This window comes from Symphalangus syndactylus, chromosome 23 (assembly GCF_028878055.3).
Source record: "Symphalangus syndactylus isolate Jambi chromosome 23, NHGRI_mSymSyn1-v2.1_pri, whole genome shotgun sequence".
In the NCBI taxonomy this organism is placed as follows: domain Eukaryota; kingdom Metazoa; phylum Chordata; class Mammalia; order Primates; family Hylobatidae; genus Symphalangus; species Symphalangus syndactylus.
Window position 1 is genome coordinate 15,002,728 of NC_072445.2, and position 21,170 is coordinate 15,023,897.

Below are 21,170 nucleotides of genomic sequence, written 5' to 3' on the forward strand. Positions count from 1 at the left end.
AAGCCTGGCCTGCTGGGTCCTTTTCCCATCATCCCCAGCCAGATTTAGCTGCTGACAGCTGCTTGGGACTCTGCCGCCAGGGCCTGGCCCAGATCTGCCTGCCTCTCCTCTCTCAGTGACTCCTGAGCCACAGCCCCTCCATGGCCCAGAAGGAAGAGGCTGCTGCGGCCACTGAGGCTGCTGCAGCCACTGAGGCTGCCTCCCAGAATGGGGAGGATCTGGAGAACCTGGACGACCCCGAGAAGCTGAAAGAGCTGATTGAGCTGCCACCGTTTGAGATTGTCACAGGGTAAGCCTCAGATGTGGGCCAGGGTTCTGCTCCCTAGAAGAGTGCAGGCTTGGGGTAGGCTGTGGAAATTCAGGATGGTTATATTAGGCGTCAGGGCCAGCTACAATACTGCAGCAGTGAGAGTGCACCAGTGGGCCCAACAGGGGTGGTAGGGGACCCAGCAGCAAATTCTCATGGCTTCTCAGGGTGACACCTTGGGCTCTCTAATCAGGGAGAGGTAGGTGGTGCTCCTTGGAGGCAAGAGCCCAGAGAATAAAACCACCCTTCAGGCCTCCTGGTATTGGGACAGCCACCTGCCTCTCTGGGTAGAAGCTTAGTCCCAGGGAGTTTGGTAAGGACAGAGGATGATACTGGCACATCTATATGTGGCTCCGGTCAAAGCACCCCTTCCCCTCAACTTCTCTGTTCCTGAGTGGGTCTCTCCGCTAGCCATAGGCCTCTAGCCCTTTCTTTAGAACTTCCTCCTGGAGTAGATGCTCCCAAGACAGGAAAGATAGATCTACCCTTTCCCAAGACTCAGAAGCAGCTTTTTACTTATTAAATCTTTTGAGTCTCCTCAGGGGCTGTCCCACAGAGAAACAGAGAAATTACATGCAGATAACGCAGCCCAGGAGCTTATGGACACAGGAGCTGTTCCAACATGCTCAGGCATTGCCTAGAGGAACTGGGACCCAAAGAAAAGGGTCTACAGACTGCAAGGAGGGGGCTGTGTGCAGGGTACCTCTGTCTTATCCAGATTATGCCATCTCCAGGAATAAAACTAAGTAGTCTTCTTCCTCTTCCCTTTCTATTCCTGTAGTGGAAGACCCTTCTAAATCCTGAGCAAAGAATAAAAAGAGAATCTATGAGGCTGTATTTCCTCCCTGAACCAAACGTTTGCTTCATGGGGTCTCCAGGAATGCCCACAGGCAGAGTGGGTGCGAGACTAAGAGAAGTTTCAGGAAGAAAGGAGGCATGGTGCTTTCAAGGGGAAAAGGAAGCCCTGAGTGGCAATTTGGACTTGATATTTCAAGCTTGACAAGTGATTTTCCAGTCAGCCAGTTTTAGCACTTGTAACATGAAGATCTATAGTAGTAAAGTCCCTTCCAGCTCAAATGTTTTCTGATTTCCAAGAGAACCTAAGGGAAAATGCATCCTATTTCCTGAGGCAAGAGTAGCCCCTGAATTTCCATTTGCCCATGCCCACCCAACTAATCTCGCCCTCATCCCAGGATTAAGGGAGCAGCTGGGCACAGACTAATATAGACACAGGGAAAGCCTAAGTCAGCCTGGCCAGGAGAGTCCTCAATTCCAGTGGCTTTCTTATGGAAGGAGAGCCTTTTTCTAACAGCTAAGCATGCTGGTACACGCTATCTTTGGTCATACACACACGCGTGTGCACACTACACTCTGTGTGGCATTCCAACACAGAGGCGGGGCAGGTCAAGAACAGAATTAGACTACGTTTGTTCAGCTGAACATGCTTTGGGGGTCCCAGAGCAATGGATCCTGAAGGGTTAAGTCCACTGATATAACTTACATTTGTCCAGGGCTTTATAATCACAACATAGTTTCATGAGCAGGAGACCATTCAACACTCAGCACAAAGGTAGGAGAGGGAGATATATTATTGCCACTTTACAGAGGGGGAAACTGAGACTCAGAGAGATTGAATGGTATGTCCAAAACCACAGAACTGGTAGGTGACACATCTTCTTACTCCCAGCAAAATATCCTTTCTACTGGTCTCTTATTCATTCTGGATCCCAGGTTTCCCAGAGCTCCACGTTATCTCACTATCTGGGAGGTAGTGAGGACCCAAGGCTCAGAAAAAGAGGCACAGAAGAGGCAACGTTCTGAGCATTCTGTGAACAGTTCAGGTGGGAGGCAGAGCCCTGAGTGTTCCCTGGCCACAAGTAACAGCTGTAGAGAGCTGTCTCCTGGGCCCCTCTGGGTAAACAGATGGCTTAAAATAGCCCAGAGGTGCAGCTGGGTCTGTGCAGTGAGAGGGTGAGGGAATAGCTTTCCTCTCCTTCCCTCTTGAGATGCATTCCCCCCAGGACTCCCTCCTGGCGTCAAGGGGGTCAGCAAAGCAGCTCCTTTTCTAGCCTGGTCTCCTATAGGGAAGATCTTTTGGCCTTGATATTCGGGCCAAAAACTAGCAGAAGAGCAAGTGGCTTTTCCGGCAACAGTCCAACATGAGGAGGGGGTAGCTGGTAGGAAGGAGAGATGCCCAGCTCATAGCGATTCTGGTTGAATAGGGCATTCAGGATAGAAAGTGGAACTGAGCACATTAACAAAATAACGTGGTAGAATGTTCTGGAAAAGGGCCTAAGCCTGCCGTAGCGTGCTGAAGCCAGCTCCTGTTGGTTCACAAGTCTCTTCCCAACTCTGCATCCAGTGATATCACCTTGGGAGCTTGAAATCTCCGTAATGGGATTATTTACCTTATGGAAATCAACAAACTTTAGAAATCAGGGATTCTTCCTTCTATCACAGAGCTGAGTGTTACACTTATCAGCACACCACTGAAAACCAGAAACCTCTGAAAGTGAGAGGAAGAGCAGTGGGAAAGGGATCAGGTTTGGTAATGCTTAAGATGGAGCTCTGAAGGATACAATTTGAGGCCTGGAGAAGGCATCATATGTATCATACATCAATTTCCTTTTTCCTTTTTGGAGATGGAGTCTTGCTTCTTGCTCTGTTGCCCAGGATGGAGTGCAGTGGTGCAATCACAGCTCACGGTCGTCGCAACCTCCCGGGCTCAGGTGATCCTCCTGCCTCAGCCTCCCAAGTAGCTAAGACTACAGGTGCATGCCACCACGCCCAGCTAATCTTTGTATTTTTATAGATAGGTTCTGACTGTGTTGCCCAGGCTGCTCTCAAACTCCTGGCTTCCAGCAATCCTCATGCCTCAGCCTCCCAAAGTGCTGGGACTACAGGCATAGGCCACTGTGCCCAGACTAGCTTTGAGTGTCCACTGTTGTCCAAAACCTTAGAAGTTGGATTACTCACTCTTTCAGGTGAGGAAACTAAACCTCAGAGGGATTAAGTCATATGGCCAAAGCTTGTAGATGGAGTAGGATGTGAACCCCAGGACTGTCTGACTCCAAATCATCACACTACATCCAAAAAACCAGGGAGGATTCTTTTTTATATTTACTGAGTAGGAGTTGTTCATTTACTGCCAGTTTCCCCCATTAGTATTTAACCTCTATGAGGACAGCACTTTGTCTTTTTCACTGCTTTATCCTTAGCACCTAGCTCCTGATAGGTACTCAATACGTATTTGTTGAATAAATGAATGACCTAATGAAGAAGAACCTTTTGTGTAGTTCTTAGGCTCTCTGTCAGACAAGATAGGGAGTGAACTGGGGGAGGGTTTCTTGAGAACAGCAGCTCAGGGTGTATGACGATCCAGCAGTACTAGGCTTAGGTAAGAATTCCCCTGGCTCATGCCTGCTTCTGGACACAGCACGTTTTAGTGGAGCTCTGGGGCATGAGAGCTGGTTGTCTCCCCAGCTTTCCAACCCAGTGAGAAGTGACTGTGGCTCTGCCTGGCAGCACCCTTGATGTGAGCTTGGCTTTTTCTCTAGTTATGCTGTGTATATTTTTACAGAAAGCAGAATCTCCTATCCAAGGGATTATTATGGAACAAAGATAAATGGCACACAGAGCGATTCTTCTTCCAACCACTTCTTTAGCTACCAGTAGTTTACTCTGGCCATGTAAGGAACAAGAGAGGCAGTGTCCAGAGGAGAAGGGTGAGGTAAGGAGTGAGGGGACTTCTATACCACTTAACACCAGCCACAGCCCTTTACCCTCACCCTGGCCTCTGGAGCATGCTGGGTGGTGTGTCATCAAGAAGAGAAGGTGGCCCACTGACTCTGGCCAACCTGCCTTCCACAGAGGGTTGGGGGCAGGTCAAAGCTCAGGGGTGAAGACCATGCCTCCCAGGGAAAACAGGCAAGTCCAGGGCTTCCCTTAGGCAAAATCCCATCCAGTCCCACAATCTGGAGTTCCCTTCTCAGCTCTAGGGAGTCAGGCTGCTAGACCCCTCTGCTCCTGCTCTTACTACTCTTTCTGATTATGCCCACTCCTTGGTATCCGCTTTGAAAAGTGGTCTGAGAAAGCAGAAGGCCAATGAAACCAGCAATCCTCCCTCTTTCACGCCAGTCACCGACAGGTCTAGTGAGGGAAAGCTGAAACAAGTCAACACAAAATTACCTATGAGTAGATTTTTCTACTCATGGATTATTCTGGAGCAAATGTTTAATCTCAGCCCAGCTTCAACTGCCCTCTGGGTTGCTTCCTTTCACAGTATAGATTTATGCTTAGAAAATTCAAACGTTTTGAACGTGAACCTGAGAAAAATGTATTACATTTACTCACATCCCTTCTCCCTCCATCAAGCAGATTATCTTCCCAATTTTTTTTCTAGATATTTGGACTGTTTCCTCCCAAGTGAATTGAAATGCCCAGTAGCCTGGGTCTAAGCAGATGAAGTGTGACTGGCCTTGTTTGCAGAAAGTATGAGGAAATGGTGCTTAACAAGGTGCTACCAGAGGCTGGGGAGAGGGAACAGAAATCAGGCTGTAGGTTTCTATGCATGAGGAAGTGACTGGATCAGGGAAAGAAATCTACTACCAGCATCTCTCTCCTGACCACCACCCACCACCACCACCCCACCACCACCACACACACACACACACCCCTTTACCAGTAAAATATTTTCTGGGTTAAATGTAAAAGGCTATAGTTAAATATGATACTTAGGCCTATCATGCTACTTAAAAAAAACTGCTGGTGATGATTTAACAAGTTAGGTGTCATTATTTCCTTCCTTCCACTAGTGGGCATAATAGTGTTAATTTATTCTGTGAGTCTGCAAAATTGCCCAAGATGGCCATGTTATCTAGCTCCCTGGAGAAATTCCAGACCTCTACTACCTCTGTTCTCCTGGTTTCCCCCCAGGACCTAGCTATTTCGGTCTGTGAGAGGCCTAAAGAATCTCATCTGACCTTTTTGCTCCTTCTAGAAGACCAAGAAACCCATTCAGAGATCAAGCAAGTTTAGTCTCTGAGCAAGCCCAAGGGAACAACTAGGAAACAAACCTTCCCTGCCTTTCCTTTGCTCCTTGAAAGCACTTCTTTTCCTGAGGCATCTAGTCCAGAAGGCCCTGCTGAGGGACAGAGTAGATTCTAGGGCTGCTGGCCAGAGGGGTTGGAAACCGGTATTTATAGAGAGATGACCTTTCTTCCTCTCCCTTGGGTTTCAGGTTTCTCTGGGTCTTCTCCTCTTGCCTAGGGAAGAGGAGGAGGGGAAAATGTCAGAGCTTAAGAAGGGCAGAAAGAAACAGTCACCTCACAACCATCCAAGCCAATTTGCAATTGCATGCTGGGCCAAATTCATACTGGCCTAAATTCGTACTTTCAGCTGAGCTATAGGGAGCTCCAGAAGGAAAAGAGGGACCACACGGCAGCTACTGTTTAAGCTTCCAAGCTATTTGAGTAGCCATGAATACTTGCCAGGGTTTCACCTGATAATCCATCATATAGTTGGCCCTGGATTAGACTTGGGGAGGGGGGGCAAAAGGCCTTGAAGAGCAAGTTTGGGCAGGAAAGGTAAGCTCTGTGCTTCTCAAAAGCAAAAAGCCACTCCAGGAAGTGGAGGGACCATTTGGCAACCGGTAAAGTTGAGGAGTGGTCTGGTGGGGTGAGTACCTTTAGGGAGCACTCACTATAAGTGAACGCCTAACAGGGATTGAGAAGAGGAGCAGGGAAACATCAGGCGATCCATTCTCCTAAAATGTTAAGTAAACAATAAACACCTCCAACTAGGGACAGAGGGGCTTAGAGAGCTAAATATAGTACCTGAAGGAATCCTGGGGCTGGGTCCTCAAACACATCCATCTCCACAGTGGAAAATGAACCTGACAGCAAGGGACGTGGAAACTTGGGTGGATACATTTTGGTGATGGGTGGGGGTGAGGGAATCCTGCAGGGAAATAAGTCAAGTTTACTCATATCTTTGGCATCTGTTGCTTATCCCTAGGCAGCCAAGGCCCTGGGATACCAGGGATTCCCCTGAAGCCCAGGGAGTCTGTTGACTTCCTTGGGGAAAGAGAAGAGGTAGAGACAGGCAATAGTAGAATTAATGGTGCCACAGGTATCTCTTGGGGTAGCCAGAGAGATTACATTTTTAAAAAGGAAAACACTGAATCTTTCTAGCTGGTACTCATCTCCTCCTCTCTTGACATTTTTCATCTCTCCTATTAAAACTTCATTTTCTTTGGACTTCAAACTTGAACAAATCTTGCGTATTTTAGAAAAACACACACATACACATAAAAGTAAAAACAATCTTCAACTCTGATGTCTTCTCTGGCCCCTCTCTTTTTTCTTCTCCTTGTTATTACCAAAATTTTCAAAATTCCCGGACTTTTCCTGCTGTTTTCATTTCCTAACCATCCATCTCCTCCTCAAAGGCACCCACACAATTCATCACCAAGTCTAGTGTCCTAAGACACCTATTGGACTTGTTCAATTTGAGACTTTTCCTCAGCTTCACACTATCTGCCTATTGCCACGACCGTAATCTTGCATGGACATCACTTTTATTGTTTTCCTTCTCAAGAACCTGTAACAATTCTCTACTGCCTCCCGAATCAAGGCTAAACTTTCAAGAACCTTCATAATACTTCCTCTACTGTACCTATCCAATTTTAGCAGTCTTATAATGTTCTCAGCTGTTTTGTTTACATCTTCTCTGTCCAGCTGCAATCTAGCTGCTAAATTATAAGCATCTGGAGGGCAGAGACCAAGTCCTTTAAGATTTGGAGGTGACTCAATACTAAATACAGGCTTAATTATCCCAAGATACCCTTGAGTAGTCTGTCCTCACAGATAAAACTTCTTGGACACTTATCATGTGACAATCCCTTTACCTGAAAGTAAACAGACTTTAGAAGTAGTCACTAGGAGAGCATGTTATTGCAAGTTTTAGGCCATTTCATGCCAAGATGCAATTTACATGAGTTACAAGGAAGAGAAAAGAAAGCATAAAATGCTCTGCAAAATCTTTGTTTTGCTCTGTCATGAGAAATTTTATATGCTTGATACTTACATGGCCGCTTATTGGAATCATCCAGAGAGCTTTTTAAAAATACTTATGCTTGGACCACCTCTCCACATGTTCTGATTTAATTGGTTTGGCATGAGACCCAGGCATTGACATTCTCAGTCTTCCAGGTGATTCTAAGGTATCGGCAGGTTAAAAATTCAATGATTTAGAAATTTAGAAATGTAGGGGTATGTTGTGCTGGAAGAGTGATGGTGGAGACAATGTTTGGAGACCCTTCCTAGTAGAGTGACCAAAATGCAAACCTCAATCCAAATTCTCCTCTCCTTCAGATAAACCCTTTTGGATTTTTTAATGCTTTTTTTTTTTTTTTTTTTTTTTTGGTCACTGATGTTACCACAGACAAGACCTATTTATAGTAAGAGTGAATGCATTTCTGAAATACTGATCTGGAAGAGCTACCTACTCTAGGCTGGTTCTAGAAACAAGAACTTATCATTCTTTCCTGTCCTTTTGTCTCCTTGACCTACAGAGAACGGCTTCCTGCCAACTTCTTTAAATTCCAGTTCCGGAATGTGGAGTACAGTTCTGGGAGGAACAAGACCTTCCTCTGCTATGTGGTTGAAGCACAGGGCAAGGGGGGCCAAGTGCAGGCATCTCGGGGATACCTAGAGGATGAGCATGCGGCTGCCCATGCAGAGGAAGCTTTCTTCAACACCATCCTGCCAGCCTTCGACCCAGCCCTGCGGTACAATGTCACCTGGTATGTGTCCTCCAGCCCCTGTGCAGCGTGTGCTGACCGCATTATGAAAACCCTTAGCAAGACCAAGAACCTGCGTCTGCTCATTCTGGTGGGTCGACTCTTCATGTGGGAGGAGCCAGAGATCCAGGCTGCTCTGAAGAAGCTGAAGGAGGCTGGCTGTAAACTGCGCATCATGAAGCCTCAGGACTTCGAATACGTCTGGCAGAATTTTGTGGAGCAAGAAGAGGGTGAATCCAAGGCCTTTCAGCCCTGGGAGGACATTCAGGAGAACTTCCTATACTACGAGGAGAAGTTGGCAGACATCCTGAAGTAGGGCAACCGGGCTTTGCCTCACGTGAGTTTTCCTGGTGCCATGGCACCATCACTTTATTATGCTGAACTCCAGGAGAAGGTGTGAGGTCAGGTAGAATGAGTGATACGTCTGATTTTCCTTTGGAAGGGTTTCATTTCTCTGCTTTTGACTGGCTGTAAAAATAGTTTAGAACATGTCTCTTTCCTCTGAATTCCTCTCTAAACTTTCCCCTCGCACACTTTCATATCAAAGTAACTTTCCCCTAACTTAGAATACTCAAGGTTGACAGGAATCCTAAAACTTTCATGAGACAAGATGACCTTCTTTGGTAAGATTTAGATGGTGCAAGCACCTGCTACCAAACCACAGCAGAGAAGATACTGAAATCCTCTGAGTATGCCCCTGTGTACATGTCAGGGATTACTAATTCTAGACACCTTCTAGATGCCCTGCACCCATATCCACTGGCAATCTTACCATTCCATTTTTCTCTAATGAATGTTTTTTAGTCCTTCAGGGCCAATTTTTTCACTTATGGTAATTTGGAAATTCCCCAAATGGACTTGTATTTAACTTTTTTAAAGCCAGACCTGCTTTCATGTTTTCAAACAAATGGCTACACTTTGAAGGAGACCAATAATTGCTGTGTGAAAATTCAATATGGGAATATTTCCCTTATGTTGAGAAGACCTCAGTAGAATTCATGAAGGAATGAAGGATGTCGAATGCAGGAATGGGGATAATATAGCAACAAGCTAGTCCATGCAGGAATATTTAAAGAGTTAAAAAGACATTTGTAAATTAGGCGGCAGCTCAGAAGTAAACTCTTACAGATATCAAGAGGTGATAGGAGAAAGATTAGCTATTTAAGCAAATAATTAGGACACAATTAAGGCCAATTTGGCCTCTTGCTGGGGGTAAATTAAACTCTAACAGAAACAGGCCAATTACCCTCAGGAAAGAGGGCTAAAGGATCCTTTACTATCTTTCTTGCATTCAGTCTGATCGAGTTTGCACCTACAGAAATGCTATGACTAAGCCCGCTTTGCAAGGCTCCAGTTACTGATCAAAATCTTCCAGTAATAGAGGAGGGGTCCTCACGACGCTCTTACCCAACTTTAATTCTGCAACAACTCACATATTACTAAAACATGAAAACAACAAGCTTCCATGAAGATAATTTACTTTTGGTCTTTCTCACTCCTAACACCCCTAAGAGAAGATGTCACTTCATAGACATGTCTAGGAAATATCGGTGTTCCAGAGCTTGATGTTGGCAGGTGTTTTCTATTAGACATGCACATGGGCACCTGATCATTCTCAAGCTGAGCATCTGCCAACCCATGAAGATATAACTTTCAGCCATTTCTTTTAAAAAGCAGGACCCAGTCACTGAAGTCAGTGAGCCTATGATAGGGTATACTGTGTGGTACTCTGCTCACATAAAATAAGACACTTGATAGTGGTGAACAGTAGTCAAAACAGATTTCTGAGGGTGCCCTCTGAAAATATAAAATTTAACTTTTAGAATTCCTTGAAGATTTTGTTAGTGTATGTACTATCACTGTAATTATAAACCCAACATAGATTCTACAGACTAACTGGCAGCTTAAAATTTAACCCCCGTATATTTTCCTTTCAAACATCTTTCAGAGTCAAGGGCCCGGGTGCCTAACTAGCAAGTCCTCAGGGCTTTTTTTTTTTTTTCAGTGTTTTCAAATATAACTGTATTATCTGGACCCATTAACATGCTTCCCTGTCTTCTATTTGAATTGCTCATGTTTGTGAAGGGAAAGGTTAAGGTATAACAAGTTAAAAAAAAAAAAACTGGCATGAGATAAGAGCTGTAATCTAAAAGCCCAAAAGAGCAACCCTGCTTAATTAAAATCTTGAGAAATGAGCATTTGTTAAATAAAGTGTCTTATTTTACATACTTCTTATTTCATCTTTTGTTTTTTTTTAAAAACGACAAACTAGTATTTAATCCTATATTTAGTCAAAAGACCAGAGTTAAACCAGATCTCTTCTGGGGCTTTTTCTGTGTAAACCACATCAAAACATGAATGAAAGACTGGCTTCTGATTTAGTCAATCCTGGTAAATTTACCCAATCCTGGGTAAACTAGAAACCAAAGGAAACTATGGAGGAGAAATTCAGGGACTTGTTGGGAAGGGCACACAGAAACCTTAGTTCAAAAAGAAACCAGTCATTGTTGGGAGCCAGGAGGGCTCTCAGTAACACATTTTCTTTGTTTGTTTTACCAAGGTCTTCCTGCTGCCACCAAGAGACAGCCATGACATGTATAGCCATCTGGGACACGCCTGTCTTCCTAATACCATTTGGAGCTGGACAACATTTGACACCAACCAATCATACTGGACAAGGCCCTTAGAGGACTTGAAATATACTTCTCATGCTGTAGTGTATTTAGGCTGTGCCTCTCTCTCTAATGCTGCTCTTGGGAAGGACGAAAGTGACCTGCAAGGAGAGAAATGCAACCATACATGGGCTCCAGTCAACTATGGGACTGAAGGTCCTAATTGCTCACCCAAGGGGGCTGCTTAACACAAACAGCCTCAAACCCAAGGTTTAGATTTCTGAAATATGCATTTTATGTTAAGTTGGGTATTTTTTAAAAAAAAAGAAAAACAGCAACATTAATAAAAGAAGTGGTGTGTTTTTCCTGTGGCCAGATTTTTAAGAAACTTGTACATCTGGAAGTTGCCACAGACAAGCAAGCTAGTCCCAGACACAGGGACACTCCACGCTATGAACCAAGCCATGGTTAAACCAGGACTTGCCTAGACAATGCAGAATAACTCTCCCATACAGACTTCTTACGACAATGAAATGAGGGCCTTTCCCTTCTCTGAAGGCAAGTAATAGGGCAGAAGGTGGAACAAAAAGCATGAGAAATCTAAGGTAGCCACGTCCCAAATGCCAGTTAATAAGCAACTAGCTTCTTTATTAGAGAGGAGTGGATGAAAAGTAGTAGTTTAATGTTCAGATATACAGTCATTTAAAAGTATTCAATACATGGTGTTTGATGGTAATGGCAGGATGATGTCAAGTCTCTTTTTTTTTTTTGAGGTTTGAGTCCTATGTGGAAGCAAAAATTCACAGGTGAATTTCCGGGTGTTTGCCAAACTCTAACTAGGTTTCCGGGAATAATGTGTTCACTCTGATTAACAGGACATGCCTCCTTTCCCCAGGCTTCAAGTGTGATAAGTCGTCGGAATTTGACCCAAGACTACTATCGGCAAATGACAAAGTGCTTTATCACATTCCTGCTAAGTCCCAGAATTCCACTTACGCCAATCCTGGATGAGACTAGGTTTTGTTTAAAGAATCAAGGCTCAAACCCCAAGAAAAAAAAATAATAATAACCATAATCTCTTTAAAAGTAAAGGAAGCCTAGAAAATCCATGTTTTGACTTGTGTTAAGGTTTACAGATGGTACTCAATTTACAATGGTTTGTCTTGCAATTTTTTGACTTTACAACGGTGCAAAAGCCATACACATTCAGTACACCCTTCAACTGAACTCAACTTAAGATGGGGTTACCCAGACATAGACCTAACATAAGTTGAGGAGCATCTGTAATTGCAGAGTTAAGCAAAATATTTTAAGTTTCTTTAAGTTTCTTATCCCCCACTCTCATTTTCAATTTTGTGTATTTAGACAATCTCTCCTTCCTTTTTCCCTTCAACTTTATGTGGACAAAAGCAATGCTTCAAGAAAAGCCTCAATCTAAAAGTTTGATAATGAACTTGACCCTCCACTGCCCCTACCCCAACAACATGAAGAACTTGTCTGTTCCACCTAGAACACAAAAGTGAAATACTTTTTTGAAACTGTTGCCTCTTATCAGGCTGATATGTGATAAGAACACAGTCTAAAGTACAAAGATTGTATTTAACCAGTACTTTCCTGGTGTTTTAACCAGCCCCTTCTAAAATACAGTTGTTCTTCTACACTTGGGAAAGCAGCAAATCCTGTGACAGACCCAAAGTCACTCTAGGGAGAAAATCAATAACAAGTCTGGCTGTTTTAACTCTCAACACCACTGTGAGGGAAAAAAAGAAAATGTCTAGTTTCTCGAATAGCTCTGATACTGAACCATTGGCTAAATCCATGAACTTTATTTTCCTACCATGACCACAATAGAGGACTGGTCCTTGCAGCTTCAAAGAAAAGAGGACTAATATTTAGACCCCAGCTGGCTGCACATCCAAATCTTCTGTGGAGGTTAAAAACACGAAAGTGGCCATCCCACTGCACCACCAAATTTTTTTTTTTTAATTGAGATGGGGTCTTGCTCTGTTGCCCACACTGGAGTGCAGTGGCACAATCACAGCTCAATGCAACTTCAACCTCCCGGGCTCAAGCCACCCTCCCGCCTCAACCTCTAGAGTAGCTGGAACTACAGACCTGCACCACCATGCCCAGCTAATTTTTAATTTCTTTTTTTTTGTAGAGACAGGGTCTCGCTATGTTACCCAGGTTGGTCTCAAACTCCTGGGCTCAAGTCATCCTCCAGTCTCAGCCTCTCAAAGTGCTGAGATGACAGGTGTGAGAATTTTTTGAGAGGAGGTGGCCTTTATTTTTTTAAAGAAAACTCATAAGGATTTTTGAGAATCACTGATTTATTGGGTCACTACTCTGTGCTAAGTACTCTGCCAGGCATTTAACATATATTATTTCACTTGTTTTAATGATCAAATTCAGGCAGGTTCAATCACAGAAACCATGCAGTGGACAAAAGAGAGAAAAAGTTCACTATGAGATTCTAAAAACCTGCCTTTTGACTTGTCTATTTTTATCTCTTATTTCTCACTTTGCTTCTCCTCCCACTTGGACCCTTTGTCTGACTGTTTGAAATTAAGTTGCAGGTGAACCCTCCATTACCCACGTCCAGAACAAATAGACATAAGCATAGAACCTCACTAACTCCCCAAATTTTTATTTTTCCATTTTTGTCACCACAAATTTCTTGGTAACAATGTAGAATTTAATTTTGTAATTAAAACAAAAACTCTCCCCTAGGAGGAATCTGATGACATAAGGATAACACCAAGTTATGTGCACAAAAGACAAAAAATGCCAAACTAACTGGAATGATCATCCTTCCTGAAATTTCTCTTAGAAAGCAGAGCAGTCGAACCAATGCTGCCACCTAGTGGCCAGCCAAACAAATCAGGTAGCATACTGGAGAAAAAGGTCATAGTCCCGACAATCTGGTTTCCCTGCCTATTATCAAGCCACCTACTCCTTACTTTTCCGCAAAAAAAACACAACAACATATCTTAAGCAACCCCTCCTCCACAGTCATAGTGCAAATACTTGAATACAGCAACCAAAGTCTGTCTTGTTAAACACACTCTTTCTCATGAAACTTTCCTCTGCCTATTTTAAGGTAGGTTTGCCCAGTCCTATGGCCCAGTAGAGATGACACAGGAGAACACGGAAACATCCAAAATGTTCACTGGTTCAGAGTGTGTACACAGTAATTTTGATGTCTGTTGCCTCAAATACCTCCTCGATCATCGCAGATACATTTTCCCATTGCAGACGATCAAGACCACATCCAATCCTGAAAAAGACAAAATATCTCCATTGATGGTAATGAAAGTATCTAGGAAACTGCTCCTCTCTTTTAAGCTTTATCCACTCAAAGCATAAAAACAAATAATCTAGTCTGACACCCTTATGGGCAACCATGGTAGGAGTTTGGAGGTCAATTCTTGTTGTGAGTCACCAAACACCATTCCTAGACAGCTCTAACATCCAAAAACTATCACTTCTGTTTGCCTAATAAGATACCACTTTCCAACTATTTCATGCTACATTTAGAAATGTATAACTGTCATGACATGAAAGACTCATTATCCCTCTATGACTACTAATGAAAACTGGCTGTGGATGGATGGGGAAAGGTTGGTATTTTAAAAATGCACTTATGGTAACAGAATGTTAACAAAAATAAGGAGAAGAGGAATGAGGTACAGGATCTGCAAAAAAGAAAGTCAAGACGGAATGCTGGGAAATGGTGAGATGGTTGCAATCCAGGAGTAAGGTCTCTGCAACACCCTAGTAAGAATAAACTCAGTCCATAAAACTCTACTACTTGGCACCTTCCAAGATGTTACTCTAGTGATCCTCAACACGCCTAGGGAAAAAAGAGACCTAAAATTGGTAATTTCATGTCATAATGTGACAATTAAGTCCATAAGGAATTGTGATTAAAAAAAGATAGTTTCTGATATGTATGTACACCATAAATATATCAAAGACCAGTGTAAAATAAGGGACATTTGAGGCCATATTCATAGTAATGTGGGGCTCAAGATAAAACTGCATGTATGCTCAGCATTGACTCAAAACTACCAGGGTGACAGGAAGAAAAGAGGTGAGGCCCATTTTCTGAAAAGAAAGCAAAGGGACTACTGAACCCTCAATATCGTTCCCTAAATTCCCAATAGCTAAGGTCTAAGAAGCTACATCAGGGACAGATCCTCTGGCTATTACCGATACTGACCAAAACAAGCATGCATTATAAAAGGGAATGATAACTTACAACTTTTTTGACACAAAGTAATAGGTTTGGGAGATGGGAAGTGGTCCAAGAGGGAAACCACCATTGCTCAGTCTTGATTCTTTAGCTTATATTGCTTCAGGAATAAAGGCCGAGCTTCAAGCAGAGGGTGCTGAGAATTCAACAAATGTGGCTGAATGACAATGGTCGCCCTCTGCTAAGCAGGCTGAGGCAGATGTATATTTCAAGGTAGTTGTTCTGATTCCTTCAACTCAAGCTAGAAAATGGCTGTGCCTTGGCCTAAGGCCAGACAACTGGTTCACTGGTGGTTTTACAAAATTTTGACTTTTTTCCACCTTTAAATCTATAATTTTGGGTTAAGCTTTTAAGTTGTTTGTCTCTGAGTAGACAGTAAACCCCACCAATCAATTAAATCTCCATTTAGGGCCATGGATTTCCTTGCCTGGGCATGGAGAGGTCGGTGACTCCATTCTTCAGACAATGAGACTTCATTGCCTCTAAACTCTTCTGTAAGTTTTCATAAGTTGGCTTGTGCGAAGCCCTTTTCTTTGTAATCTGAACACAAAGGATTCAAACTTTCATCATCCCAAAATGATAGCCAAAGAAAAGTCATCACATTCTCCCAACATCCCAATCATTAAAAGAGTAAGCACATTTTTATAGAATTAGTCTAGAGCAAGGATGACAATGTCATATTGCCCTTTCCACACTGTTATGGGTGACCTTCAAGAAAATCCACTAAATAGAGGCTGAGAAACCCAGACTCTGCCAGGTAGCAATCTTTCCTTTTCCTAGGAAACCCATGAGATTAGCAGGTGGTGCCTATGGTCAATATTTTTAAGCAAGGTAAGTGAAGTCTCTATGCCACTTCCAAGAGATAAGCTGCATATCTGTAACAGGGAAGAAAGCATACCACCTGAAAATTCCCTGCTAAAAGCCTCTACTTATTTAGAAACCGTGCTTGCTTGCTTTTTGTCTCTCTATATAAAACAACTTTGGTAGGGTCCCAAAGTAAAAACACTGGAAGCCACATAAGCTTTAAGGACAGAATTCAAAGGGGCTAGGACATCTCCCCACTCAGTTTGTCATCCAGATCAGGCTTGTAGTGGGTTAGCTGTAAGTTACCCACCACCACCACTAAGGAAGCCACACCCTTTCAGGGACCAAATGCCATCCTGGACTGTTGAAGAACCCCACATTCACGCAGTAGTTAGGAGAGGAGCTAGGTACTATGTGGGACTGCACTTACTACTTTTTGTTTTTATTCACCCCCTTGCTATCAGTGTGCTACCTGACATGGAATAAGAGAAAAGCTCCTTTGGGAAATCTGTCTCTTGAGACATTATTGTTTTTATCTCACTCTGCCTAGGAAATATAGTATGGCAGGCATTCCTAACTTTTGCAATTCTTAGAACAGGCCTATGGTAAATGACACACGACTTTCCCACAGAGCTGGGATGCAGCCTCACATTTCTTTCTAACCCAGTGCTCCAAGTAGCTGCCATCACTGGACTGGAGTTGTCATAAGATAAGAAGCTTTTTGACATTCTTAGTTGTCTAGAATAGAACATCATGATCAACACAAATGCAGTGCAGCCCATCTGTTCACAAATCCTTAAAATGTATTAAGAATTGGCCCTGAAAAAAAAAAAGGAATTGGCCCCATCTTACCAAGTAATATATATATCGCCCCTCTCTCTTCAGAACAGCCACTTCTCCAGATTTCTTTTCTAAGAAAAAGTTATTTAATAGTAGAAATGAAAAAGAAAACCAAACACTTATCTCTAAGATTTTAAAATCTTTACAGATCTGAGTTTACCTCAGAAGTAGAAATAATTTTCAACACTGAAGAAGGGAATAGGGAAGACCTATTGTATTCCACAAACACTTTGCTTTTTATCAGCATTCCCAAATACTATATTCCTTAACTTACAGCTTTCTTACAGTCATGTTTCCTCACAACCCATCTTTTGTCCCGCTACTTTTAAATATACCCTCATTTGTCCACAAACTTTCTCTATTGCCTTGAAATTGTTTTATAGTGTGTAGTTTTTTACTTGCCAAATGTGTATTTACTCAATAATTATCTTTTTACATACAAAGAGCTGTATAAGGCATTATGAGGAATACAGACATATAAAAAAGGAATTAATTATTACAGAGTTTTCAATCCAGAGAAGGTATCATCATTACAAATAACTATAATACAAAGCAGTAAGAATTGCTTTTATCTAAAGCTAAGAATCACTGTGGTCACTGATTCTGTTAAGCCTGGAATGTGGTCTGAGAAACTGTTTCAGAAGCTTTACATAGGATTCTAGTGCACATTTCTGGTTTAAAGTGGCCCGTAGACAGTGATGGGAGAGGTCTGTAAGGAAGAAGAGGTTTCTAAATTCCTCTTTGAAGAAAAAGCAGAATATTGGTAAGTAAAGGATCTTGAATGCCAACCTATAGACTAAGCATCTCAGAGCTATTTGAAGTTTCAGAGAAGTACAGTAATATCGTCAAGAAAGTTTTATGATACAAGAGGAAGAGATTAAAAACCTTCACAGGAGTTCGGTTTTGATATGGTAAAGGTCCAAACTAGAGGCCATTCTTGGGGAGAAAAATCTAAAAACAATTGGTTCTTAGGAATCCCCTCTTTACACGCATATTTGGTTTATTAAAGTGTAACAAATTAAAAGGTGCTCTAGCCAGGGCAAACCAGGTAAGTGGTTTCCAAAACTCACGTTGACTTAAAAGTTCTTGCACCCCTCCAAATTTCTTCTTGAAGAGGACAGCTATCCCAGCGCCCATGCGACAATCCTCACTGATACAGTGGGCTAAAGAGTCTGTTTTCGGGCATGCAAAAAGGTCTCCTTTCACATAAGTGATCTAAAAAATGTGCAAAGGAAAATACAATGTTTTATCAGATACAGAAAAATACTAAGCTATTTTTCTGTATTTTGTGTCCCCCACGACTACCTCTCCCAGCACTCCTTCCTGCAATCTGATTTAAAGCCAAACCAATTACAGCATGTGTAAAAGGAATGGATGATCCCCGCCTAGCATTTTGAGCCTTTCTTAAGTAAATCAGCTAGAGAGAAAAAAAGATAATTCAATCATTAATTTAATTAAAAAGTGTTTATGCTTTTGACCTCCATTATTACGAATTTCAGTTCACCAATAAGTGAATAGTTGTTACGCACTCTGCTTCCTTCTGGATCTTCATTAAGGCTGCTGGCCATGATACTGAGTCGCTATTTCCAGAATTTAAGTGTTTCTTCAGCTATGAGAAGGGAAAAGGAAGTAAAAATGCTTAGGCAGCCTTAGTATATAATATTCTGATTGCCCTGTACACCCACTTAATAGGCTTTTTTCCCCAACGTTTATCGATGAATGTGAGTTTGTTCGGCCCCTGGGACGTAATACAAAACTCTTCTGGGGCAAAGAAGAGGAAGAATGCTTAGGTTCGGAGGCTGCCTGGACCCGCTCTCATTTCGCGCTTTCCTGGAGCGCCCCGCTCCGTCAGCGGAAGCAAAGCCCATCCCCAAGACACGCCTCCCTTCTCCAGGGCCACTCCCGAGCAAGGCCGATTTACGACGGTCTCCTTTTCTCCGCACGACGCAAAAGTATTTCCCCAGTGGGTTTGGCTTAGAAGAAAACAGAAGGGACTTGGCCACAGTCCCGTTAAGCCGCAACCACAGAGCGTACAGGGTACTGGCGTGCTGAGCCCCAGGCGTGGGGAAAGGAAGGCGGCCTCTCAAGGAACGTTCACCCCCCACTTTCTTGGGGGGTGCGTGGGAGAAGGAAAGTCTATTGAAGCCTCCCATTCTCTGTCTCCTACCCTAGGGCGGGTCAGCGAGGACGCAGAGTCTGTCCTGGGGTCCTATGGGAGTGTGCGGGGAGGCTTGCTCAAAGCCCCAACGTACCCAAGTCACCCTTCACCTGGAAAGGAGTCGGTTGTTTGGAAGTCCCCGCCCCGCGGGGAAGGGCTCCGGATCCGACCCTGGTAGGTGGGGAGCAGCGGACCAGCCCAAACGCGGAGCCAATCCCGCCAAAGCCCTTAATTGCACGCATCTAAGATGGCCGCCCCCGCCCGGTAGCAGGGCGGAAACGAGCCCCTCTAGCTTGCTAGCCGAGCCCACACTCTTTGGCGAAGGCCGCCGAACTTCCGGCAGTAAATTCCGTGGTTTCCCGCCGCCGCCCGCGCATGCGTAACGAAACTGCCCCATGAGTCGGGAAAAGTGGCGCTTGCGCATTAGCCGCAGGGGTGTGTCCTAATGGCCACTTGGAAAGGGGTGGGCAGCTGGCAAAGGGGCTAGTTAGCGCCTGCGTAGTACTAAGTTCAAGGCAGCGTTTTGAGTTGAAGGGTCTGGCGCGTCTCGAAGGCGCCTGCGTATTCCTTCGACTGGGGGTGGTGTCAAATCAGGAAGGTGGGCGTGGCTGCAGGGAACGCCTGCGCGTTGCTCCTTCAAAGGGGTGGGGCGATCCCAGAACTGGAGTTAGTGGGCGTGGCCTCAGAGGCGCCTGCGCGGAGGCGGTTGGAGGGAGGCCCGATTCCCCTTTGTTCGGGTTCGCCATTTTGCTAGGCAGCGGCAGTGGCGGCGGCAGCGGCGGCTGGAGCCTCTGATTGGGTTTCGGAGTCCGGTACTGGAGCCAATCAGCGCGGGCAGCGAACCGGGGGAGCGAGGCACGGTGAGTGTGAGGAGCCAATATCCAGCGGCCCAGAGCCGGCCCCAGCGCCCCGATTGGCGGGTCTCGCTGACCACTCAGGAGAGGCCCAGGCGCCCGTCGAGCCCGGGGAGTCGAGCTGAGCCTAGCCGAGCCGGGCGGCCAGCGGCCCCGGCCCGGGGCCTGCGAGCGCCTCGGGGCACCGCCGGCCGAGGCCTGCAGGGGCCGCCCCGCGCGGGGATGGCGCCCCGGGGAGCAGGCACCTCGGGGCTCCGACCCTCGCACGGTGCCAGGGCCAGTTGGGAATGCGTCCCCGTTCCCCGATTCTTAGGCCCAGGTTCTCAGGCCCCAGGCCTGGGGCCACGAATGGCCCTTACACTAGGGGACACATGCGCGCCCTGGGCCTCGGCGATTTCCTCCTGGTCGTTCTGGCCGCAAACTTAAACCTGCCCTTGCACTCTCCACTCTCCCGCCCTTGGGACAGGAAGCCTCCCCGGGGACCGCGACCCCCGCTCCCAGCGAGCCGGGTCTGTCTATCTGCAGCCCCTCTAGGTCGGGAGGGAGGCCTGGGGAGGGTGCGCGCCGCGGCCGCGGGGTCCCGAGTGCGGCTGGCAACGGGGCTGGCCCGCCCTCGCCTCGGAGCCCTACGGGCCCGCCCCCGCTGTCTCCCTGGTGGGGAGAGGGGGCTGTTACTTCGCCCACTCCCCCTGCTCCGCCGCGCCCCTCTTCCCAGCCCGCTCCGCCCGGGTCTCCTGCCCGGCGCCGTTACCACCCCTTTTGGCTCGTCATTTCCTCTCTTCCCCGCCCCGTTCGCAGTGGCAGGACCGCACACCTCCGTCTTGGAGCCCAACCAAGCGGTCTCCCTTTCTTGTCCGGGCTGTAAGACCAGTCCATTCGGTGCCTGGAACCTCACTCTTAGAAGATTGATACTCTTGCGCATTCTTCTTCCCGGAGGCTGCACAACTTGCTGTTCATATTACTAATATTACCCATTGCTCATTTTGTGAAATCTCCCTCCCTTGGGAATGTAGTACAGTTTTGGGTTTTTTTTTTCCTTTGTTTTTGCTTTCGCCTTTCTATGTTACTTTGTGTCAGGCTTGACCCAGTCCACTCATCTCTTGGTTTATGTTTTTCTGATACACTTTCAAATCCTGTGTTAACGTTTTCTCAGCAGATGTTTAGAAACTAACAGTGTTGTGGGGTTTTCCTTAGGGTGAGAGGTTGCTGTTGGCAACCAATTATCCAGCAGTTAGTATATGCCAGGTATAATCCGTGTGTTAGGGAGGGAGTACGTAGAGGTCAATAAGAACTGTACCTACCTGATGGAAATTGACAGGTGAACAGGTAGTTAATACCTAACGGTTAGTGCTATAAAGGGGCCAAGTTCAGTGCTGTGAAGTATCCATGCGTGAGCTAGCCTCCGTGAAAGGCTTATCACCGCCGCACTTTTGACTGGCCTTGAAGAATGATGGTAATTCTTCCACAGGAAAGATGGAAGAGCGTTGCTCGAAGAGAAGAAAAGCATGTGCGGAGGAATCAAATTACACTGTTTGAGGC

General features: G+C 45.1%; 3 protein-coding genes across 18 annotated transcripts in view; 2 read left to right on the top strand and 1 right to left on the bottom strand.

Moving 5' to 3' along the window:
• APOBEC2 (apolipoprotein B mRNA editing enzyme catalytic subunit 2) lies at positions 1-11,752 on the top strand. Its single transcript, XM_055262984.2, has 3 exons — positions 1-289; positions 7,881-8,445; positions 10,669-11,752. Exons 1-2 carry the CDS (start codon positions 141-143, stop codon positions 8,422-8,424), a joined length of 693 nt encoding a protein of 230 aa, XP_055118959.1. The 5' UTR covers positions 1-140; the 3' UTR covers positions 8,425-8,445; positions 10,669-11,752.
• Positions 11,327-20,570, bottom strand: OARD1 (O-acyl-ADP-ribose deacylase 1). Of its 9 annotated transcripts, none has more exons than XM_055262990.2 (6): positions 20,446-20,570; positions 18,149-18,228; positions 17,690-17,834; positions 16,632-16,690; positions 15,403-15,515; positions 11,327-13,997 (listed from the first exon to the last, which is right to left on the bottom strand). In XM_055262990.2, the coding sequence occupies exons 2-6, from the start codon at positions 18,185-18,187 to the stop codon at positions 13,895-13,897; spliced, it is 459 nt and encodes a 152-aa protein (XP_055118965.1). In that variant the 5' UTR covers positions 18,188-18,228; positions 20,446-20,570; the 3' UTR covers positions 11,327-13,894. The 9 variants fall into 9 exon arrangements, with proteins under 9 accessions (XP_055118965.1, XP_055118963.1, XP_055118964.1 ...); XM_055262988.2 differs by lacking the exon at positions 20,446-20,570 and adding an exon at positions 18,872-19,186; XM_055262989.2 differs by lacking the exon at positions 20,446-20,570 and adding an exon at positions 18,888-19,168.
• The window catches only part of NFYA (nuclear transcription factor Y subunit alpha), a 27,399-nt gene continuing 25,457 nt past the window's right edge, over positions 19,229-21,170 (top strand). For 3 of the 8 annotated variants that reach the window (XM_055262970.2, XM_055262975.2, XM_063633285.1), the window contains exon 1: positions 19,514-19,637. The gene's annotated coding sequence lies outside the window, so the exon portion shown is untranslated. Of the gene's footprint in view, positions 19,638-21,170 lie in introns of all 8 variants that reach the window. The other 5 variants (XM_063633286.1, XM_055262974.2, XM_055262976.2 and 2 more) reach the window with 4 other exon arrangements.

Excerpts from the sequence above, each read along its gene's own strand:
- APOBEC2 (XM_055262984.2), top strand. The coding sequence starts at position 141 with ATGGCCCAGAAGGAAGAGGCTGCTGCGGCCACTGAGGCTGCTGCAGCC. Across the intron at positions 290-7,880 it reads CCGTTTGAGATTGTCACAGG|AGAACGGCTTCCTGCCAACT; the intron begins GTAAGCCTCAGA and ends CTTGACCTACAG.
- OARD1 (XM_055262990.2), bottom strand. The coding sequence starts at position 18,187 with ATGGCCAGCAGCCTTAATGAAGATCCAGAAGGAAGCAGA. Across the intron at positions 17,835-18,148 it reads AAGATCCAGAAGGAAGCAGA|ATCACTTATGTGAAAGGAGA; the intron begins GTGCGTAACAAC and ends CACATTTTTTAG. Across the intron at positions 13,998-15,402 it reads ACCGACCTCTCCATGCCCAG|GATTGGATGTGGTCTTGATC; the intron begins GCAAGGAAATCC and ends TGTCTTTTTCAG.